At 40.6% G+C, this 19,440-nt stretch overlaps 1 protein-coding gene across 1 annotated transcript in view; it reads right to left on the minus strand.

The window, feature by feature from the left end:
• The window catches only part of ARHGAP24 (Rho GTPase activating protein 24), a 958,590-nt gene that overhangs the window by 736,805 nt on the left and 202,345 nt on the right, over positions 1 to 19,440 (minus strand). The window contains exon 2 of the mRNA XM_029599271.1: positions 17,000 to 17,199. Within this exon, the coding sequence (XP_029455131.1) occupies positions 17,000 to 17,199 (200 nt within the window). The remainder of the gene's footprint in view (positions 1 to 16,999; positions 17,200 to 19,440) is intronic.

Here is a 19,440-nt window from a genome sequence, read left to right on the forward strand (position 1 = left end):
CAATTTTTTTCCAGAGAAAGCAAATAATATAATTTATACTTGACTGTATGTGATTGTCATTGATTGATGCACCAATAGGCTAATAATTTTAATCCTATACCTTACTTCTATACTCTGAGTATTTACCCACCGTCAGGTTTATGAATTGTGATTCTAAGAATGGCAGTCTCCAGTCATTTCGTGGACTTTGGCAGGTTAGTGTCCAACCAGCTGTTTCGTTTATTTTTCTATAACGTGTTACAATATCATATACAGTATATAAGTCAACAGAACAATGTTTTGACAAAATAATGATGTTTTGACTGGATAATTTAGTAGAAAAAACCTGAATGATATTCCTAGAACCTGGTCCACTGTAGAAATGTAATGGTGACGGCAATACTTTGCTACTGCTGTGGTAGATGAATTGAAAACAGGCTGCAGAGGAACCCACAGACATATGATTAGAAACTGATTTGCATAGCAGCTGCGAGTTTGACAGCCAGACTTTGACATTTGGTTTAAAAAAGTTAAGAGATTAAGGAGAAAATTATATACTGATTTTCAGAATAAAATAAAATTGAATTGCATTGTTTTCTTCATCACTTGGGGGAGGACAAAGTTCACAAAAAATTTTTTATGTGACTAACCGTGTCTTCACTCATGTAAAATGGGCTTTGGAAAATTGCTCGCCTCGGTGTTTCACCAGGTGCATACTTTTACCAGCCGGGTATTCCCAGGGTCAGCGGGAGGTCAGAGAAGTGAATGTGCGTGCTTTTTCCTCCGGACCCAACCGAAGTAAATAGCAGGTGCAAATTCTGCAGTTATTTCTCAACCCGTGGACTTTCCCGATATTAATTTTCAACTCCGCAGAGAGTTTCCCTTTGAAAATGAACTTGCAGGCCCGTGGGTATAAAGCACAAATTACCCACTGGCCTGCAACCTCTGTAGGGACACTGAAAACCGTCCCCGGTAATCGTAAGTTGATAAATAACACAAAGGAAGGGATTGCCCTCTCATTACCAATAAGCCAGCGACTCATTCATTTCTACTACTGGCAGTGAATTACCAACAAATGAGTAGGAAAGTTCAGTGAAGTCTGCACTATATAATCTGAACCGTATTGGTTCCCATAGAGTTTAGCTAGTCTGGAAGATTTATATAACTACTATTGATTAATACATTGCTACCGCTAATTTATATCATTACGATTATTATTATTATTATTTCTATCATGCCTTATGATTTAGAGAAGTAAATTGATAAAATTAAAAAGAAAACTAGGATACAGAGCATTGGGATGAAGTGTTTAACACAGTACCATAATTCAAAGGTATTGTAAGCTGGCAATAACTTAGACATTATGACTGATGGAAAACAGTAACTATTGCAATTAAAAACAGAATTGTCTGACAAACCTAAAGACTGAACAATATCGAACTATAGGGTCACCGCTTGAGACTGAAACAAATGTGAAAGGAATAAAGCAGCTGTGTAGAGTAACTGAAAGTAGTTTAGATCTGTTAAACTTTTCTCTAAGAAAATACAAGATTATTATGCAGTACCACATTCTTTGAGAAAAAGGAGTCTTTAAAACTGAAAGGAGAAAAGCTAAAAGTGTTAGTGATAATGAGCTTGAAGCTGCTCTTTTCTCTCGCTTCTCCTTTGCCACGAGAATTGGAGAGACGTGTTAAGCATGGATTCAATGATTTGGGGATGCAGGAGGTCTATTATTTGCGATCACTGGAGGGCAGAGATTGGCCCTGCTTCAATTTAATTTCTCTTCCATGCAGGGGAGTAGCCAGAACTGAATATTTTGGGGGGGACCCAAGGTTAACATGGGTAGGCACTGTAGTTAGCCCCCTACCTTACCCCATCCTGATTGAGTCTTTATGACAGCGGCTACAAAATTATTTTCGTTTCTGGCAACATTCTATACCTTCTGTCTCTTTACTCTCCCTGCCCTGTCTCTGCTGCTTCCCCCCCCCCCCCTCCTGACCCCCACAAGACTTGCCAAAAGTCCAGCGGGGGTCCGGGAATGACTTCCTGCACGCGAATCATTTTTCCGTACGCCCGGCGCCATTTTGCACAAAATGATGCCAGCCATACGGCAACACGATTCGACTGCAGGAGGTCGTTCCGGACCCCCGCTGGACTTTTGGCAAGTCTTGTGGGGGTCAGGAGGCCCCCCAAGCTGGCCAAAAGTCCCTGGGGGTCCAGCGGGGGTCCGGGAGCGATCTCCTATGCTCCTGCCGCGAATCATTTTTCCGTACGGAAAAACAATTCGCGTGCAGGAAGTCGTTCCCAGATCCCCGCTGGACTTTTGGCAAGTCTTGTGGGGGTCAGGAGGCCCCCCCAAGCTGGCCAAAAGTCCCTGGGGGTCCAGCGGGGGTCCGGGAGCGATCTCCTACGCTCCTGCCGTCGGGGGACAAAAAAACAAAATGGCGCCGGCGCTACCTTTGCCCTGTCATATGACAGGTCAAAGGTAGTGCCGGCGCCATTTCTACAACGCACCGGAGGTCCGAGAGTAAAAGATCACATCGGGACCCTTCCTCTGGACCCCAGGTAATTTAAGGCATTTGGGGGGGGGTTCGGGAGGGTGGGGGATTTATTTTAAAGGGTCGGGGTGGGTTTTAGGGATGTTTTAGTGTGCCAGTTTTCGATTTACACGATATTTAAAAAACCCAAACTGCGACGATCCGATTCCCTCCCCCTCCCAGCCGAAATCGATCGTTAAGACGATCGATCACATTTTATTTATTTAGATTTTTTCTATACCGGCATTCGTGAAAATGTCACATCAAGCCGGTTTACAATAAACAATGGGGTGATAACCGTAACAGAGAACGAGATAATATGTACTAAACATAGTATAGATGCAGTTACAATAAAACAAGGAGTTGTACAACTAGGAGCAAGAAGAAGAAAAGATAGTAACTTTAACATAGTATATTAACCCGTAAAATGGTAGACTTTCCAAAAAGGGAAGTGTGTGATTTACAATGAATTGATCAATTCAAATAAATGTAGTTTTTAACAATAAGGAAGAGATCAGAAATAATGAAAATTCTGGATGTTGATAATGCTTAGGGTAGGTTGCCAGGATGGTTGTAAAAAGAAAATTGTTGCTTGGAGGTTGAATGTTGATTCACATCTCTAATGGATAGGGCTGTGGTGGTGGAGGGAAACCTAGACAACTCAGTTTTATATTGCTCACTTCAGGGAGATGGGTATGGGGGGGGGGGGATATTACAAGAGATTACTACATTACCCTCCTCACTTCTCCCTGCGTAAATAAAATGCCAAAGATGCATTTTAGGCATGTATACTACATGCAGAAAACAGAATTTTAAAAAAGTAGGAGGAACAAGATGGTGTCATACTTTACAGCCTCATAGTTAGATCTCCTGGCCTCCAAATTCACCATGTTGAAGCACAAAGATAAGTTGAAGACTTATTTATTTATTTATGTATTTATTTATTTATTTAAAGTTTTTCTATACCGGCATTCGCGATAAATATCGCATCATGTCGGTTTACAATTAACAAGTGGATAGGGAACAAAAAAGGTAATAAATAACATTGATCCTAATAATAATAATAATAATAGTAATAATAGTAGTAAACATTAAACAAGTGAAAGCTAAGGATTGCAGTTACAATAAAACAAGGGAGTAATACAACTTGGAACAGAGAAAAGAAGCTGGGGTTTTAATAGAGAGAACATATATGCCAGTCAATGTAATTGTAGCATTAATGAATTGCCCTGATGAGGTGGAGTTATTAATTACCATGTTAAGGCAAAGTCTAAGCGACTAGTTAATAATGGAATTGGGTTCAGTTTAGGTCTGGAAAGGCTTTCATGAATAGCCACGTTTTGAGTCTTTTCCTAAATGTGGGAAGGCAGGATTCCTATCGCACATCTGGTGGGATGGAGTTCCACAGTGTTGGTCCTGTTATGTTCCGCATGGTTTTGGAGTGTGGTACTTGTAGGGATTCTCTGTAGGACTCTCTGATTGGTCTGTTGGAAGTAAATTTTTTGAGAGGAATTTGAAGGCTGAGCTGAGAGTGTTGATGTATGGCTTTGTAAATAGTGGTTATGGACTTATATATGATTCTGTAGTGAATTGGCAGCCAGTGCAGGTCTTTGAGGATTGGTGATATGTGGTCTCTTCTCCGTGTGTTTGTTAATATTCTCGCAGCCATGTTTTGAACCATCTGAAGGGGTTTAGTGTGAGATGAAAGAAGCCCTAATAGCAAAGAGTTGCAGTAATCTAGTTTAGCAAATATTATTGATTGCAGAATAGTTCTGTAGTCATGAAAGTGGAAAAGTGGTCTTATTCTTTTTAAGACTTGGAGTTTATAGAAGCAGTCCTTAGTAGTTTGATTTATGAATGATTTTAGGTTTAACCTGTTATCAATGATAGCTCCCAGGTTTCTTACTTGTGGAGTAAATTGGGTGGAGGATTTGTGTCGATGTTACTGTTTTCAGATGAAATTAGGACTTATCCTATGGAGCTGGCATTACCATGGGAGAATGGTCCAATTAATTTCTTTGGACTACATGGGTTTACGTATTTGAAGACAGAGGTCAGCCACAGCAGGAGGGGATGGTAGAGCAAAGGGGGTCCTGCAACTGACATCTCATTGAGCCTGAAGGGGAGATCTCCCCACTACTGCCAAACAGCATGGGAGTGTTAGCTGTACCAATGACTTAAATGCCCAACAATGACATAAGATGTTGACAGTCTGTGGAGCTGAAACCTCAGGTTGTCATTCATTAAGGCTACATCCATAAGGTGAAGGGACATTACCTTCTCCTCACATCCCTATAGACAATTATATGATAATATTTATGACTCCTGAGCTTGCATGTCGTTTGAAAAGGCACACAGTTTAACACAACCTGTCAGCAAGGCTTCCATCCTAGCCTCAAAAGGACCAAATTTCCTAGAGTGAAACTGAGCTGGAAGCCACTGGAGTAGGGGGCAGAAACAAGTCCTGAAGAGACTTGCACATCATTTTTTACGCACTCCTGTACCAATTCTGTGGATCCAGGGCTCTCTGTCAGATCCCTTAAATGAAGAGACACACAAACAGCCATTGCCTGCTGCAGGGCCACAGCTGCTGCAGCAGTAACCTAAATTTATGTGATAAAGTAGAAATGTTAGAAAATATTAGTAGGAAATGTAAGCTTTGATTTTTTAATTTTTTAAAATCTCCTTTCAGTTCTCCTAAAGATATGGTAAGTAAATATTTGGTGGAGGTATTGATATTTTCTGTGGAAGCATGACCACCTAGAGTGAGACTGCAATATATGCTGGTGTTTTCCCAGGACATTTAAGGAGACAGTGGAGTGAAGAGAGCCCCAGAGAAGCCTGGAGAGGATATTAATTTGATGCCGCTCTTGGAACAAGTACAGGAGGAGGTGATGACGATACCAACAATGATTGTTTCTTGTGTCTTGGAACCTGACAAGAACTGGATTCTGAAAACTTTTTTCATCATATGGATATTTTATCTTATAATCAGAAGGTTTGGGATTTTCCTGACCTTTTAAGACTACTCAGGGTAAGAAATAAGGGTCCCTTGCTATGTGTTCCAGGCTTGTCCAGTTAGGGATTACTGTTTTTCTTACATTTCCTTTGAAATATATAATACCATATCAAGGTGCTATGTTTTGTTTTCTACAACCCTTCTCAGTTGAGGAAATTTATAGTTATTGATATTTCTTGACAGAGTGGTATTGTCTTGTTCTTTTATGATAATACACTCTTATATTTGTATTTTGTTTTTCAAAATGTTATTCTTGATGTAAAGACTAAAATTTAATAAAATAGAAAGTTTAAGAACAGTTAAGTATAAAGCACTACTATTCAACAATACTTACACTTATAGGGATAGATTTTAAAAGGTTGCGCGCGTGCGTCCATCGACGCACGCATGTTATAAAATCGGGGGTCGGTGCGCGAAAGAGGGTGCACAACTGTGCAACATGTGCTCGCCGATGCCCACGACCTTCCCCCATTCTCTCCCAGGCCTCAGAGGGAACTTCCTAACCCCCTAACCTAACCTCCCTTCCCCTTCCCCTAACCCTCCCCCCCCCTAGCCCTATCCTAACCCCCCCCCCCCCCCCCCACACACCTTTATTTTACCTGTTGCGCCTGCCTCCGGGCCTCTGGCCCTGCCCCTTTTTCGAAGCCCCTGGACATACGCGCATCCCGGGGCTTTATGTGCGTCACCAGGCCTTTCTAAAATAGGCCAAGTGTGCGTAACCCCACCTAAGTATGCGCATAGGCTTTTGAAAATCTGCTCCATAGGGATCAATTTAAAAAAAAAAAAATGCTGACCAGCAAAAATAACCTGCTAACTTTAACCAGTTGTTTTTAGACAAATTTTGAACCAAACCTAACCAACTAGATTTTTTGCTGAAAATGTTTCAATAGCCTAAAAGTCAGAAATTTTTGTGACTGGGGTTGAGTGAGTAAACTTAGCTGATTTGCACTAAAAATCAGCACTAACTGGCTAAGCTCCAAGTCTGCCTGGGAAGGCCTCTGGAATCTTATGTTTCTTTGACTGGCTATATTTAGCCACTTTGTGAATTTAGGGGATAACGGTTACCATTCAGCAGCGGGAAATTTTTAAGAACAGGGGTTTAACCCACTAATTCTCAAAGTTCACTATTTAAACCCTGTAGCAGGTCCCAAACTCTGGAACTATTTCCCAGAGGATCTCAAACAAGAACTGTCATGGGAAACCTTTAGAAAATATATGAAGACATTTCTCTTCACCCCAACGTGAAGATCCTTATATAGGCTACAGTCCCTTTTGAGTTTGTTGTTTTACTGTGTTCTCTTAACTCAGACTGTGAAAGGTGGGCTAAGTGATGTTATATTATATCATCACATACATAATCCTGTAAAAGCAAAAATTAGATTACTAAATATAAAAATTGGTAGAAAATTGTAAAATCAGCAGACAATATCAAAAGTTAATATCAGTAATAAACACACAGCCTCATTTTAAGCATTACATAGATTAATCAAGACAATTAATTATTGGAATAACAAAGATAGACATAAAGAAAAGGATTTATACAAAGAATACTTCCCTCATAGGCCTTACATTCTATGAGCCAATGTATTCTGGGAAATGGAAAATTATACGGGCCTGGAGACTCCACATGCCAGCTATCTGCTCATATTCGTGGCTCATCGAAAGAACTCTACCAAATGCAATTCCTTATATTCTCATTCTCTCTGTCTTTAATCCAGCATCTACAAGTATTAAGTGATGTGACTTGTACTCATATCTCTGATATTAGCCAGGTCAGCTGCGACTCATTAAGCTATGGCTAATTAATACTCACAGTTACAATATGATTTATAAGAACATAAGAAATTTCCATGCTGGGTCAGACCAAGGGTCTATCAAGCCCAGCATCCTGTTTCCAACAGTGGCCAATCCAGGCCATAAGAACCTGGCAATTACCCAGCACCAAGAAGATCTCATGCTACTGATGCAATTAATAGCAGTGGTTATTCCCTAAGTAAACTTGATTAATAGCAGTTAATGGACTTCTCCTCCAAGAACTTATCCAAACCTTTTTGGAACCCAGCTACACTAACTGCACTAACCACATCCTCTGGTAACACATTCCAGAGCTTAATTGTGCGTTGAGTGAAGAAAGCTTAATTGTGCATTGAGCTATGGCTATTAAGGAGGTACTCTGTGCTAGTCTCTGGACATTAGCCTTCTTTGGTGTAATCTCTTAGAAAAATAAATGTTAGGAAGAGCAGTTTCCTGCTTATCTTCAGCTCACTAGTACCATGCTGTCTGACTAATGAAAATCAGTAACAGCATTCTACAGTTTCAGGCCTTCCTTATGCTTACTATGTACAATATACATACATTGATCCACATTTATCAATTATTGGTGATTTTTTTTTGGTCCATCACTAACCCCACCTTCACATACAATGTCTTCTGGGAATCTAATTAACTAACTACCTAAAATAATCTTAATATACAGGCAGAACTTTTTCTTTTTGGTTAGAAGTAGTAGCTATTTTGTTAATGTATTATTTTAATTTACACTGTGTTGCTCTTGTTTTAATGTTCTGCCACCATTTCGGACAACCTTCTTAAGACTGATGAAGTGCTATATAAATGACAAACAAATGACATAAATTAAACCTGTCTCTCAGATATCTCTCTTTAATGTCTCTCCATCTTCCTTCTGTCTCTTACTCTTTCTCCCATCTTTCAATCTTCATCTATTTCCCACATTTTCACTTCCCTGTTTCTTTTCTCACTGACCCCTCTGAGCTCTCCATTTCTTCTTTGTTGGATCACAGCCCTCCTTTGTCTATCCATTTCACGTTCCCAGACTCTTTCTCCTCACATCTCCCAACCATAAAGCTCATTCTGGCTTTCCCCCATTCTCAGCCCTCCATTCTCCTTTCTTATGATCCTCTTCCTCCAACACACACCAGCATTCCTTCCACTTCCCAGCCTTCCATTCTCTGTCTCTGCTTTTGCCCATCTTCTTGACCTCCCTACTCTTGTTCACTCTCATTTGTTAGCCCCTATATCACTCCTGTTTCTTCTCCCCAAATCCAAGCTCCCACCTCTCTTCTCAGCTCCTCCCACGTCTCACCATTCCATCTCCCCATCTTACTCTCTCCCCAATGATAACTAAGGGTTGAATATAAGCTGCCTGCTTGCCTGAGAACACCTCTCTGCCTGGACTCTGAGCCATGGGATCCATTTCTTCTTGGGTCTTCCCTGCCTCTTGACGCTGCTCTGCTGGCTCCAGCTTGAGCTCTTGCTCTTGCACTGCTATTCCCACTCCCCGACCTGTGAGGGCATCTGAGTTTGTCGGCCCTACTAAACTGGGCCGTGGATGCCGGAGGTGCCCATGCCGTGGGGCATGTATGTTTTGCACATGCGCGAAGGAGCACAAATAAAGGAATATGCCTCTTTGTTCACCCATTCATGCACAACATCAATTGTTAAAAGCCTGGAATTTGCTTATCATTATGAATATCACCACCATTACTGGCTATGGCCGGTATGGACCTCTTTGACCGAAACTGCGCCATCTGGAATCAAGGTCTGCATTAATCAACATTGCATTGCAACTGTTGAAATTATTATCTGTTTTCATTGCTTTTTCATTATTTTTTATTAATGCTCATTCCCTGTCTAAGAAAGCACCTGTCATTCATGATAGTCTCTCTGCTTACAAAGCTCACTGTTTTGTGTTACTGAGGCATGGATTTCTAACAGTGACACATCACTACTGAACTAATGCTGCCCCTCAGATTATTTTTAATAATAATAATAATAATAATAATTTATTTTATTTATATTCCACTTTTCGCACTTTTTTCAGCGTTTCAAAGTGGATTACATTCAGGTACTGTAGGTATTTCCCTATCCCCAGAGGAATTACAATCTAAGTTGTTGTACCTGAGGCAATGGAGGGTAAAGTGACTTACCCAAGGTCAGAAGGATTACACACATTTTTTTCTTCTTCATCCATGCCGCTGAGGCGGTTGGCTTGTTATCTTTTACAAACATGAACTGAACCTCACTCAAGTTCAGGTGGATATGCCTGCCCCTTTTGAAGCGATGCTTCTTCCTAGCAAAGCATTCAACCTTTGTCTAGTATACTGTCCCCCTGGTCTTCTTGCCCATAACTACTCCCCACTCATTGAATTTCCTTCTACTGCTCTCTTGTCCCCCAAGAAGATAATAATTTTAGGTGACTTTAGTTTACACATGGACCAAGATATTCTCTCTCATGCCGGTGAGCTATTTCCTAGTACTATGGAAGCCTGTAATTGGCAACAAATTATTACTGCTGTGACACATTCTAGACCTGCTCTTCCTTAATCCATCTGAATTCTCTGTTAATCTAACTGTCACCTCTATAGCTGTATCCTGGTCTGACCATTTCTTAATCACTGCCACGACTGGCATCAATTTAATGTCTTCCTCACTTAATTCTTGCTCTTCTATTACCTATATACGGAAACATATTGACCCTGATCAAGTTAAAGAGCAGTTACTTCCCATCTCTAGTCTTCCTGATGGTTTGATTGAAACCATTGTTGAGATCTGGAATTCGGCACTACTGAACACTGTAGATAGACTAGCTCCATTGAAAAAAACTATTGTTCAGAGGAAACATCATGCTCCCTGGTACACCCATACCCTATCAACCATGAAAAAAGCTCTGCATAGGGCTGAAGCCATCTAGAGAAAATATAGAATTCCCAGTAATCAAAAACTTTACATTGGGCAGTTAATGCAATATAGAACTGCTGTTAATTCAGCAAAGAAAGATTACTACTCCAAATGCATGAGAGCCTCTGGCAATAAACCTCAAACACTTTTCAATACAGTAAACTTTCTCACCAAACAAGACAATATATCAGAATATCCTATTGCAAACTCTCCCTCTGAACTATGTAATGCTTTTGCAAATCACTTTAGCTCCAAAACTACTAAAATTGTAAATTCCTTTCCACCATATGTTCTTCCTACTCAGCAAGTACTCAATGTGACATCTGCTTCTATTTGGGATATCTTTGAAGAGGTTTCTATTAGTGAAACTCTTCAAATTATCTAAAAAATGAAGTCTTCCTCATGCCCTTTAAATTCCTGCTCTTCTAGTTTGTTAAAATTGATCAAGGTCACTTTCACTGAACCAATCACTCACATCATGAATTCAACCCTTTCCTCTGGATCTCTTCCATCCCCCCTTAAAACTGCCTCAGTCCTGCCAATATAAAAAAAAATAAATCTGCTATAGTACTGATTTGAATAATTTATGTCTAATATCCTCTTTCCCATTTTTTTCTAAAATAATTGAATCAGTGGTCCTTAAACAGTTAACACAATTTCTCAATGATCATTCAATTTCGGATCAATTTCATTTCAGTTTCAGACCTCATTTATTTTTATTTATTTTTAATTTTTATATACCGGAATTCCTGTATGCAATACAAATCAATCCGGTTTACAAGTAACGAAAAGGTTGCCCTGGTCTGGGAGGTTAGACCAGGGTTTTTTTTTTTACATAGAACATAGAACAATAACAATCAACCATTGAACATTATTACAAGGAACATTGAAAGTAACAATAATATTTAACAAATTTAACCTTTTTACAAGGAACTTTAGTAGCGAATATGGTCTGCAGTAAACGGTTATATAAAGGTGAATAATGACTGTTAAATATAAATGCGAATAAGCAAGTACGGTATGAAAATTAAGTGTCAAGGTGTTGGTGACACCCTGCAATGGTTGGATCTGAAAGTCAGGAGGAGGTGCCTATTGGAACGCTTGCCTGAAGAGCCAGGTTTTTTAACCTCTTTTTGAACTCTGGTAGATTGGGTTCGAGTCGTAGGTTTGGTGGGAGCGCATTCCATTGGTGTGGTCCCGCAGTGGAGAGTGCTCTTTTTCTTAGTGTTGATTTGGCAGGAGCTGCGGCTAAAGTGCCTTTGTAGGCGCTTCTGATGGGTCTGGAAGATAAGTGTGGACGAAGTTGGGTTTGTAGAGATATAGGTGCGATGTTATGAATTGCTTTATGAATGATGGGTAATGTTTTATATAGGATTCTCTGTTTGATGGGTAGCCAGTGGAGGTTGCTCAAGATGGGGGTAATATGGTCTCTTCTCTTAGTGTTAGTTAGGATTCTGGCTGCGGCATTTTGTACTATCTGTAGGGGTTCATAGTACAGAAACATTACTCTTATCTAGTATTGACATAATCTATCGCGGATTTGACTCTGGACTTCTTATATGCTCATTTTTTTGTATTTCACTGCTGCTTTTGTCACCATTAACCATGATATACTTCTCTCATGCCTTGCCAATATTGGCTTGACTGGAACAGTATACCCTTGGTTTAAATCATACCTCTATGGCTGTTCTCAACAGATTCATTTGCACTCGGCCACTTCACCATGGTTTTCCATTAAAATTGGTGGTCCCCCAAGGCTCAGTATTATTTGCAGTCTTATTTAACATTTATATTACTGCCATCTGTTCCCTTCTCTCTATCTTAGATCTTTCATACTGCTTTTATGCTGACAACATTCAGTTTTTCTTTCCTATTAAACACAATTGGCAATCTATTGCTCAATTCATAAGCCTTTGTCTATCTTTCATCAATGAATGGTTATCCCACAATAAACTTTGCTTAAGCTTATCAAAAACTGAGATCATGGTACCAGGCAATTCTACCCTTTCTGACATGACACCTACATTCTCCCCTTAATACTACTCTAAAAATTTCACATTCTGCTCAGAACCTTGGGTCATCTTTGACCCAAGATCAGACATGAAATCTCATATTAAATCTGTACTACAAATAACCTATTACAAGCTCTGACTGCTCTCCTTGAACCTCTCCTTGAACCATATGACTTTCAGACCATTCTCCAAGCTTTTATACTAACTGGAATAGACTATTGTAATACTCCATATGTCAGTCTTCCTCAGAACATTACAAGACCACTTCAACTTACCGAAAATTCTGCAGCTGTTCCATTTGGTGATCCGCGGGTCCATCCCCTAAACCGCCACTCTTACCTCCAGCCTGGGCCTCCCACAATGATGTCCCAATGCTGTGGCTGCCCCCTACCCCCCCCCCCCCCCCAGCCTAGGTGCACCAGCTTGTGGCTGCCACCATCGCTGCTGAAACACATGAGTTTCTTGGGCAGGCACACGCCCGATCTGAGGTGATTTAAAGGGCCCACGATGAGAAATCCTCTCTGGTACCTTCAGATGACATTTCCATACGTCCAGTACAATTAGCCTGTCTGAGCTCCCATCCAGCGTCTTGGTAATAGGTCATCTCTTTGAGAAGTGCTTTGTCTCTGCATTCCTAGTTCTTGTTTGCTGGTTCCTGGTTCCTGTATCCCATTGTGTGTTCCTGTGTTCTTGTGTCCATTTCCTGGTTCAGTTGGTAGTCTGGCTCATCTTGAGTTCCTTTCTTCGTGTTCAGTTTTTCGTCATCTGTCTTCAGCATTCCCCCCGTTCCTGTGGTTCTTCATCCTTCTCTTTGTCTCTTGTCTTTTTGGATTGGACTTCTGGCTTGACTTGGGATTGGACCTTGACACTGCTTGATCTCTGCTTGCCACTCACCACTGTTTTCTCACCGTTACTGATTGAACTCTGCCTGCCCCAACCACTGTCTGAACCTCGTCACCTTCTGAACTCCGCCTGCCTCTGACCACAGCCTGAACCTGGTCCTGCTTTGCCTGCTGCCTGCCCTGACCACTACTTGTCATGACTCTGCTATCCTATTGGTGCAACACATTCTATACAACAGATCTTCACCTCCATGGAGGCCCACTCCTAACTCCAGGTGGCCCTGGCACCCAAGGGCCCAACGTAAGAGGAATGAGGGTTGGTATTGGCGAAGATCCTGTTGGGCTTCTGCTTCACCAATGATGAGGACCTACAGGGCTCCTCCCTGCAGGTTGCACCAACTCCACCTCGGTCTAAGGATCCACTTTTGCAACACTAATACTAAACCTAGAGAGCACATTATTCCAGTATTGTATTCATTACGCTGGTTGCCAGTTCAATGGTGAATAACATATAAAATACTCTCCATTATTTACAACCTAATACAAAATATTACTAGCCCTTGGCTACTTTCAACCCTAACCCTTAATGTACTCTCTCAAAACGTAAGGTCCCACTATTTGGAATTCGATCTCTCCATCCATGAGACTTATACCCAGTGCCAAACATTTTAAGAAAGCCTTCAAAAGTTACCTATTCAGACAGGCACATCCAAATGTCAGCAATGTGCATCATCCTTCAAGGACAGTAACCTTATGCTTTTTTTGCCCAGTCCAGCACGATTGATTTTATATCAAGCAATTTGGAGTATTTAGTTTGTTTTGATGTCTCTTATTATTTGTTTTTCTTTTATGAATATGCTTCTTCTTTTATTGTGAATGATTTTACTGTAACTCACCCTGAATATTGGAGGGTATGGGTAACAAGACGTTCTAAATAAATAAATAAATAAATAAATAAATAAATAAATAAATAAAATAAAGTAACCACCATATGTGTGCAAGTAGCAGAACTCAAGAGAGACAGCAGGTAGCAAAGGAGTCAGTGAAAACATTACACTTCCGGACCCCCATGACTACCTCCTTATCCTCTTATGTGCAGGCTTCATTTCTAATGAGGAAGATGAAGAGGCGGTGCCTGCTGCCTCTGCTTTAGTTCCACTCCCAGCTGCCTCTCCTACTCTCTTCCTGCTAGTGGTAGTAGCTTTGCCCGCTTTCCAGTTCCTACAAGACTGGAAATGCCACAAGTGCTCTGGGAGGCGGGGAAGTGCAGAATGGTGCTGGCAATGGATCACTGAGTGGAACAAGGCTGATTCTTCCTGTGGCAGTGGCAGGTGATTGTCTCCTGCAGTTCAGGAAGCCTTCTCCTGTGTGGCAGCAGTTATCTGCTTGTGCACTCCTGACAGGCTTCCAAGTACCTCCAGGGGTGCACATACCCCTGGTTAGGAACCTCTGCAACAAACCATGTTACAGATTTATATTGTATTTTAATTGTTTGTAATCATCATTAGCCATTAGATACCAAATTAAAATCCCAAAAAAATGTTTATGGTCTTTTTTTTTTTTTTTTTTTATGATTTTTGATAATTTTATTCCTGAAGTAAAAAAAAAAAAGTGTAATGCAGTGTATTGTTCACATCCTGTTGCTAGGGTGCCAGGGACCAGGGTTGTGGAGTCAGATATGCGAAGCATATCTTTGCCAATTATGCTATGTTTGCCATGTGCATGCGGTGGCTGTGTTCTGCACATACCCTTTCTACTTTGAGGCTTTCACTTCTGCAGCACATGTGTTTCATTTCTGGATGAGTGCATTCCTGCACTCTTCTCATCACTGCTGCATCCTGCTAGTGCAGGAGGGGCTACTCTATTGCAATTTGCAAACTTAAACCACCATGATCTACAAATATTGTCAACAGCCAATGTGATTGAAAAAGGGGTAGAGGACCATCTTGTTCAAGAAAAAGGATCTGATTTCTTTTTTTACTTAACCATGCAAATTTTTTGCCCTACTTAAATGCTTTGTTTCAGGCAATAGCCTGGATTTCTTCTAACTGGGGCCGATGCAATTAAAGAGAGCTGAAAGCGGGCACTCAACACTCAGCATTTGCACGTGATGAGCGCTGTTAGTTTCACCCCGCGTTGGACACACGTTGTGGAGGTGCTAATCCCCTTATCGCATAAGGGGATTAGGTAGCGCCTATACAACCCGCATCCAACTGCGGGGTTAAACAGTGCGCTTATTGCATCGGCCCCACTCTATTTCTAATATTTTACACAATCCTCCCCCCCCTCCAAATTTAAGCATATCATCATGAATTTTAAATTGCTCACCTAGGCACCAAGCCTTATACTCATAGACATAAAACAGGAGAAAATCTGTATGATATAGGCTGCTTGCTTAGCATGCTTGCTTCAGTGATGAGATTTCAAATTATTAAACGCATAAGATAATAAAATATAGACTGCACATGTCACTATGCTAAATATGCAGCTGTGACATGACTTTATCTGTACAGAATAAATTATGTGTATTTTTGTAATGCAAAATAGATCCAACTCCTTGTGCAAGGAAAAAGCCAAGGAATTTTTAGTACATCTAAAACTAAGTACCCATCAGTCTTTTGCAGCACTTGCCTGAACAGCACATCAATGAAAATACAGCCAAGTAAGTTTTAAGTATCAGTTTGTCTTTCAGCCAAGACCGAGAAAAAAATTCTTTATCTCAGTTGCCAAGGATTAAACTGTGTGAGGTGGAGTTGTTTCCTCTTTTATTTTTTATGACACATTCATGGTTTGTGGTCAGATGTAATGGCCAAGAAGCAGAAAGTAAGTTAGAAAAAAGGGGAACATCAAATAGCAGTGAATTAACTGCACAGAACAAAAGTCCAAATGGTAATTACTTAACAGTACATTACAGCTGTGTAAAGACCTTATGAAGACAAGTTTCAAAAGCCATTTATCCAAGTAAGCAGGCGGTCTGAAAATTACCCACCCTGTATGAGGTTAAAATTATACATGGTGATCTACACTACGGGTACTTTTGCTTGCCGGAAGAGTTAGTGGGATTAGATGGCAGGGGTAGGGTGGGGGAGGGGGGAACAACATGCATAGTTTTGCATTTTCACAATTTATGCATTTTGCTTTTTTAGGACAAAAGTATCCACAGAAATGGATGCACAATTCTCTGTGGGTACTTTATCAAAAGGAAAATAGACAGGTACTTTCCCTTTAAGAACCAGTGCACAGTCCATGGGGAAATGTTCCTGTGCACTTGGCAACCCTCCACATAATTTGCCCCCTAGATGTGGATATATTAAAGCTACATGTGGGGCAGAAGCATACGTATTTGTTCGGGGGGGGGGGGGGGGTCGGGAAAATGGTTTAGGCAGAGGTCCACCACATAAATGATTTATCACCACAGTAAAGAAGAATGCCGAACACACTGATATGTCTCATTAGGTGCTCTAAGGTGTTCCATGAAGGTAAGGAAATTGCTGTGGTGCTAGATGCCTTTTAGAATGTGCTGGAACAGCTAAAAAGACTAAAGGATTGTTGAATGCCGCCAAAAAGACTTTACGTTTATTTTACTTGATATACCAGCTATAAAGACACATCTAAGCAGTTTACAATTTTAAAGAAAACATACACAATTCCATAATCTGATAAGTTCATCAACAATCAATAACAAATTAACACCCCACAAAAACAAACATTCCCTCCCCCCCCCCCAAGTATTGTCCTCCTGATATGAGTAGTTAGACTCCTCCACATTTAAACACAAAAAAAACCAAGCAGTTATGTGGAAATGTGATGTGTTCCATAATAAAACTGTAAAAAGTCAAGGACTTGTTTTTCCTTGACCCAGCGATGCCTAGTACTTCCTTTACCCCCAAGCCCCATTTTGCCCCCACTCACCAAGGGTTTGGTTTCATCTTCATCTTTGAAATAATAGAGCTGGTCGCTCTTGAGGACGAACCAGCGCGTGTGCCAGGTTTTGACGAAGCCTCCTTGCTTCCTCAGCCACCCACATTTAATGGCATTCTGCCGCCCCTGGCCTGGCTGGGGACTGTCCGCAGAGTCATTGTAATCATCCATTAAGAGACTGATAGACTTTCCTGTTTAAAAAAATAAAAAGAGGGAAAGGGTAAAAAAAACAATACTATATTAAATGGTACTCTTTGTATTCTTGTTTTGTTTTTTTTTATTTTAGAGACACCCTGCCATCTTTCTAAAGCAGGAGACACTGTATAACTGAAAACAGTAAAAAAAAAATAAAAATAAAAGTCAGACAACAATGGTGCACAGCACGGGTTGCTGATCAATTCTTCAAACCTATCTCCTTGCCTCTGCTAGTCAGTAGGGAGCTAACCTAGTTCCCAAAGTATCATTAAAAGGTAAGTTCTGCTATACAGAGACTTGAATGAGAAAATAAAAGGACTTTTCAAGTGCAATGTAACAGATCCCCATGGCTTCTATTCTTTATCCAGGCATTATCTGTACCACCGTATAGTGCACGGCGCACTTTAACTCAACCATCTCCAAACCTATTAGGCTTGGTGCTCTGCGAAGACATTATTTTTTATTTGAACTTTTATCAGAATGTAAGGGTACTCTTGAGGTTTCACTTGTAGGTAATTGGTTAACATATCACAAGACACAGCAGTTGGTTTCTGGATCAAACTATTACCTAAGGCATATAGCCTATTAGGAAGGGCAATAATTCTCTTGGTTCTCAAAGGAAATATGGTTTGTGTGTATGTGCATACAGTGATACTCAAAGGGGTTAGAAGAGAAACAGGGAGAAGGACTCAAATCTGTACAATAATTATCAGAAGGAGATGAAACTGGGTATCCATTTTGCCAAAAAATGTGCCAATAAATTGCTGTTACTGTGCTATGATCACATACACTTAGGGCCAGATGTGCCAAAGGGGGTTTACATAGTTAATTATAGGACGGGTGAACAACTCTAGTGCTCAAGAGCCACAAACACGACTGCGCATGAGAAAGGTTGGCATGCATCAGAGGCAGAGCATGCAAATCTATCTGATGTGCACTCATGATGGATATCCAGAAAACCAGACCATACGTGGCTCTTAAGGACAGAAGTTGGCCACTCCTGGATTATAGGAAGGTTGGAAGAAGAGCAGAGGTCCTTTGAGTCTCAAACTTCTTCTGATTGCTTAACAATTCTCTCTACATGGTAATCCAAGGAAAGGTGAAAAAAAAAAGCACTGCACAACTCATTCTCTAGTCAGTTCTCCAAATATGGCAAATGACTCAGAGTTCTTGAATTAACACTTATCATGTTACTATAGGTTGTCTACCAAAATCACATCCTCTAAGAACTTGTCCAATTTATTGTACTTTTGCATTTCTTTTATTTTCTGGGGGAGGGAAGAGGGGTTGACCTGGCAGTTTCCACCTGCTCCTTTGGGTTCCCAGCTTAATGGGAACCAGTCTATTTTGGGCAATGGTGCAATGAACCTTAAATCACAAATACAGTTTCCCCAATTTTTATAAACATTCCTAGCCCATTCATTGCAGATATGGCCCTTGGCCAGGGGCCACAGACTATGGTTCCCTCTAGCATTAAGTATACATGTATCCTAATTAAATACAATAGGTTACACAATTGAGAAATGGCTGGGGATCCCACCCTCCTCCACCAGGGGCTCTGAGCATTGCCTTTTCAGCATCCTACAGTCCCAGTTGACCTAGAGAGTAAACACTAGACCCCAGAAATCAAACTTGGTTTTTCTACATGGCAGTATACAGCACTACTGCTGAGCCACTGTGCCAGTTTCTGAATTTACTTTTCAATTGCCTTAGTTCTGTAGTCAAAGCTACTTCTACTGGCAAAATGGGGAAATACTATATTTATTTACTTATTTATTTCAAATATTGTTATGCTACCACAATATCTATTGCTCTGAGCAGCATACAGAATAAAATATTCATAGACAAAAAAGAATTAAAATTCAATGAGCAGTACAAAATTCCAAAGAAGAAATATGCAGAATTGCATCCTATCTTCAGGCCCCTGCTCAAACAAAATCAGAAAATCCCAAATTAAATAAAACGTTTTTTAGCATTTTCGTAAATGTTGTTATGCCAGTTGTCAACAATAGGGCTTCTGGGAGTGAGTTCCACACTTGAAGCACTGCCACAGAAAAGGTTCTCTCTCACGCCTCTGAAAGCCATGCAAAAGGTACCGAAGGTACATCCAAAAGGCCCCTCCGTGAAGATCTAAGAGCCCTTGATGGATTGATGTGCAACACAGAATTCATCCATGGCAGGGCATCTGTGCTAATCATTTTATGGACTAAAGAAACTTTTTTGTATTGCACCCTAAA

Source organism: Rhinatrema bivittatum, chromosome 1 (assembly GCF_901001135.1).
Source record: "Rhinatrema bivittatum chromosome 1, aRhiBiv1.1, whole genome shotgun sequence".
NCBI classification, from domain to species: Eukaryota; Metazoa; Chordata; class Amphibia; order Gymnophiona; family Rhinatrematidae; genus Rhinatrema; species Rhinatrema bivittatum.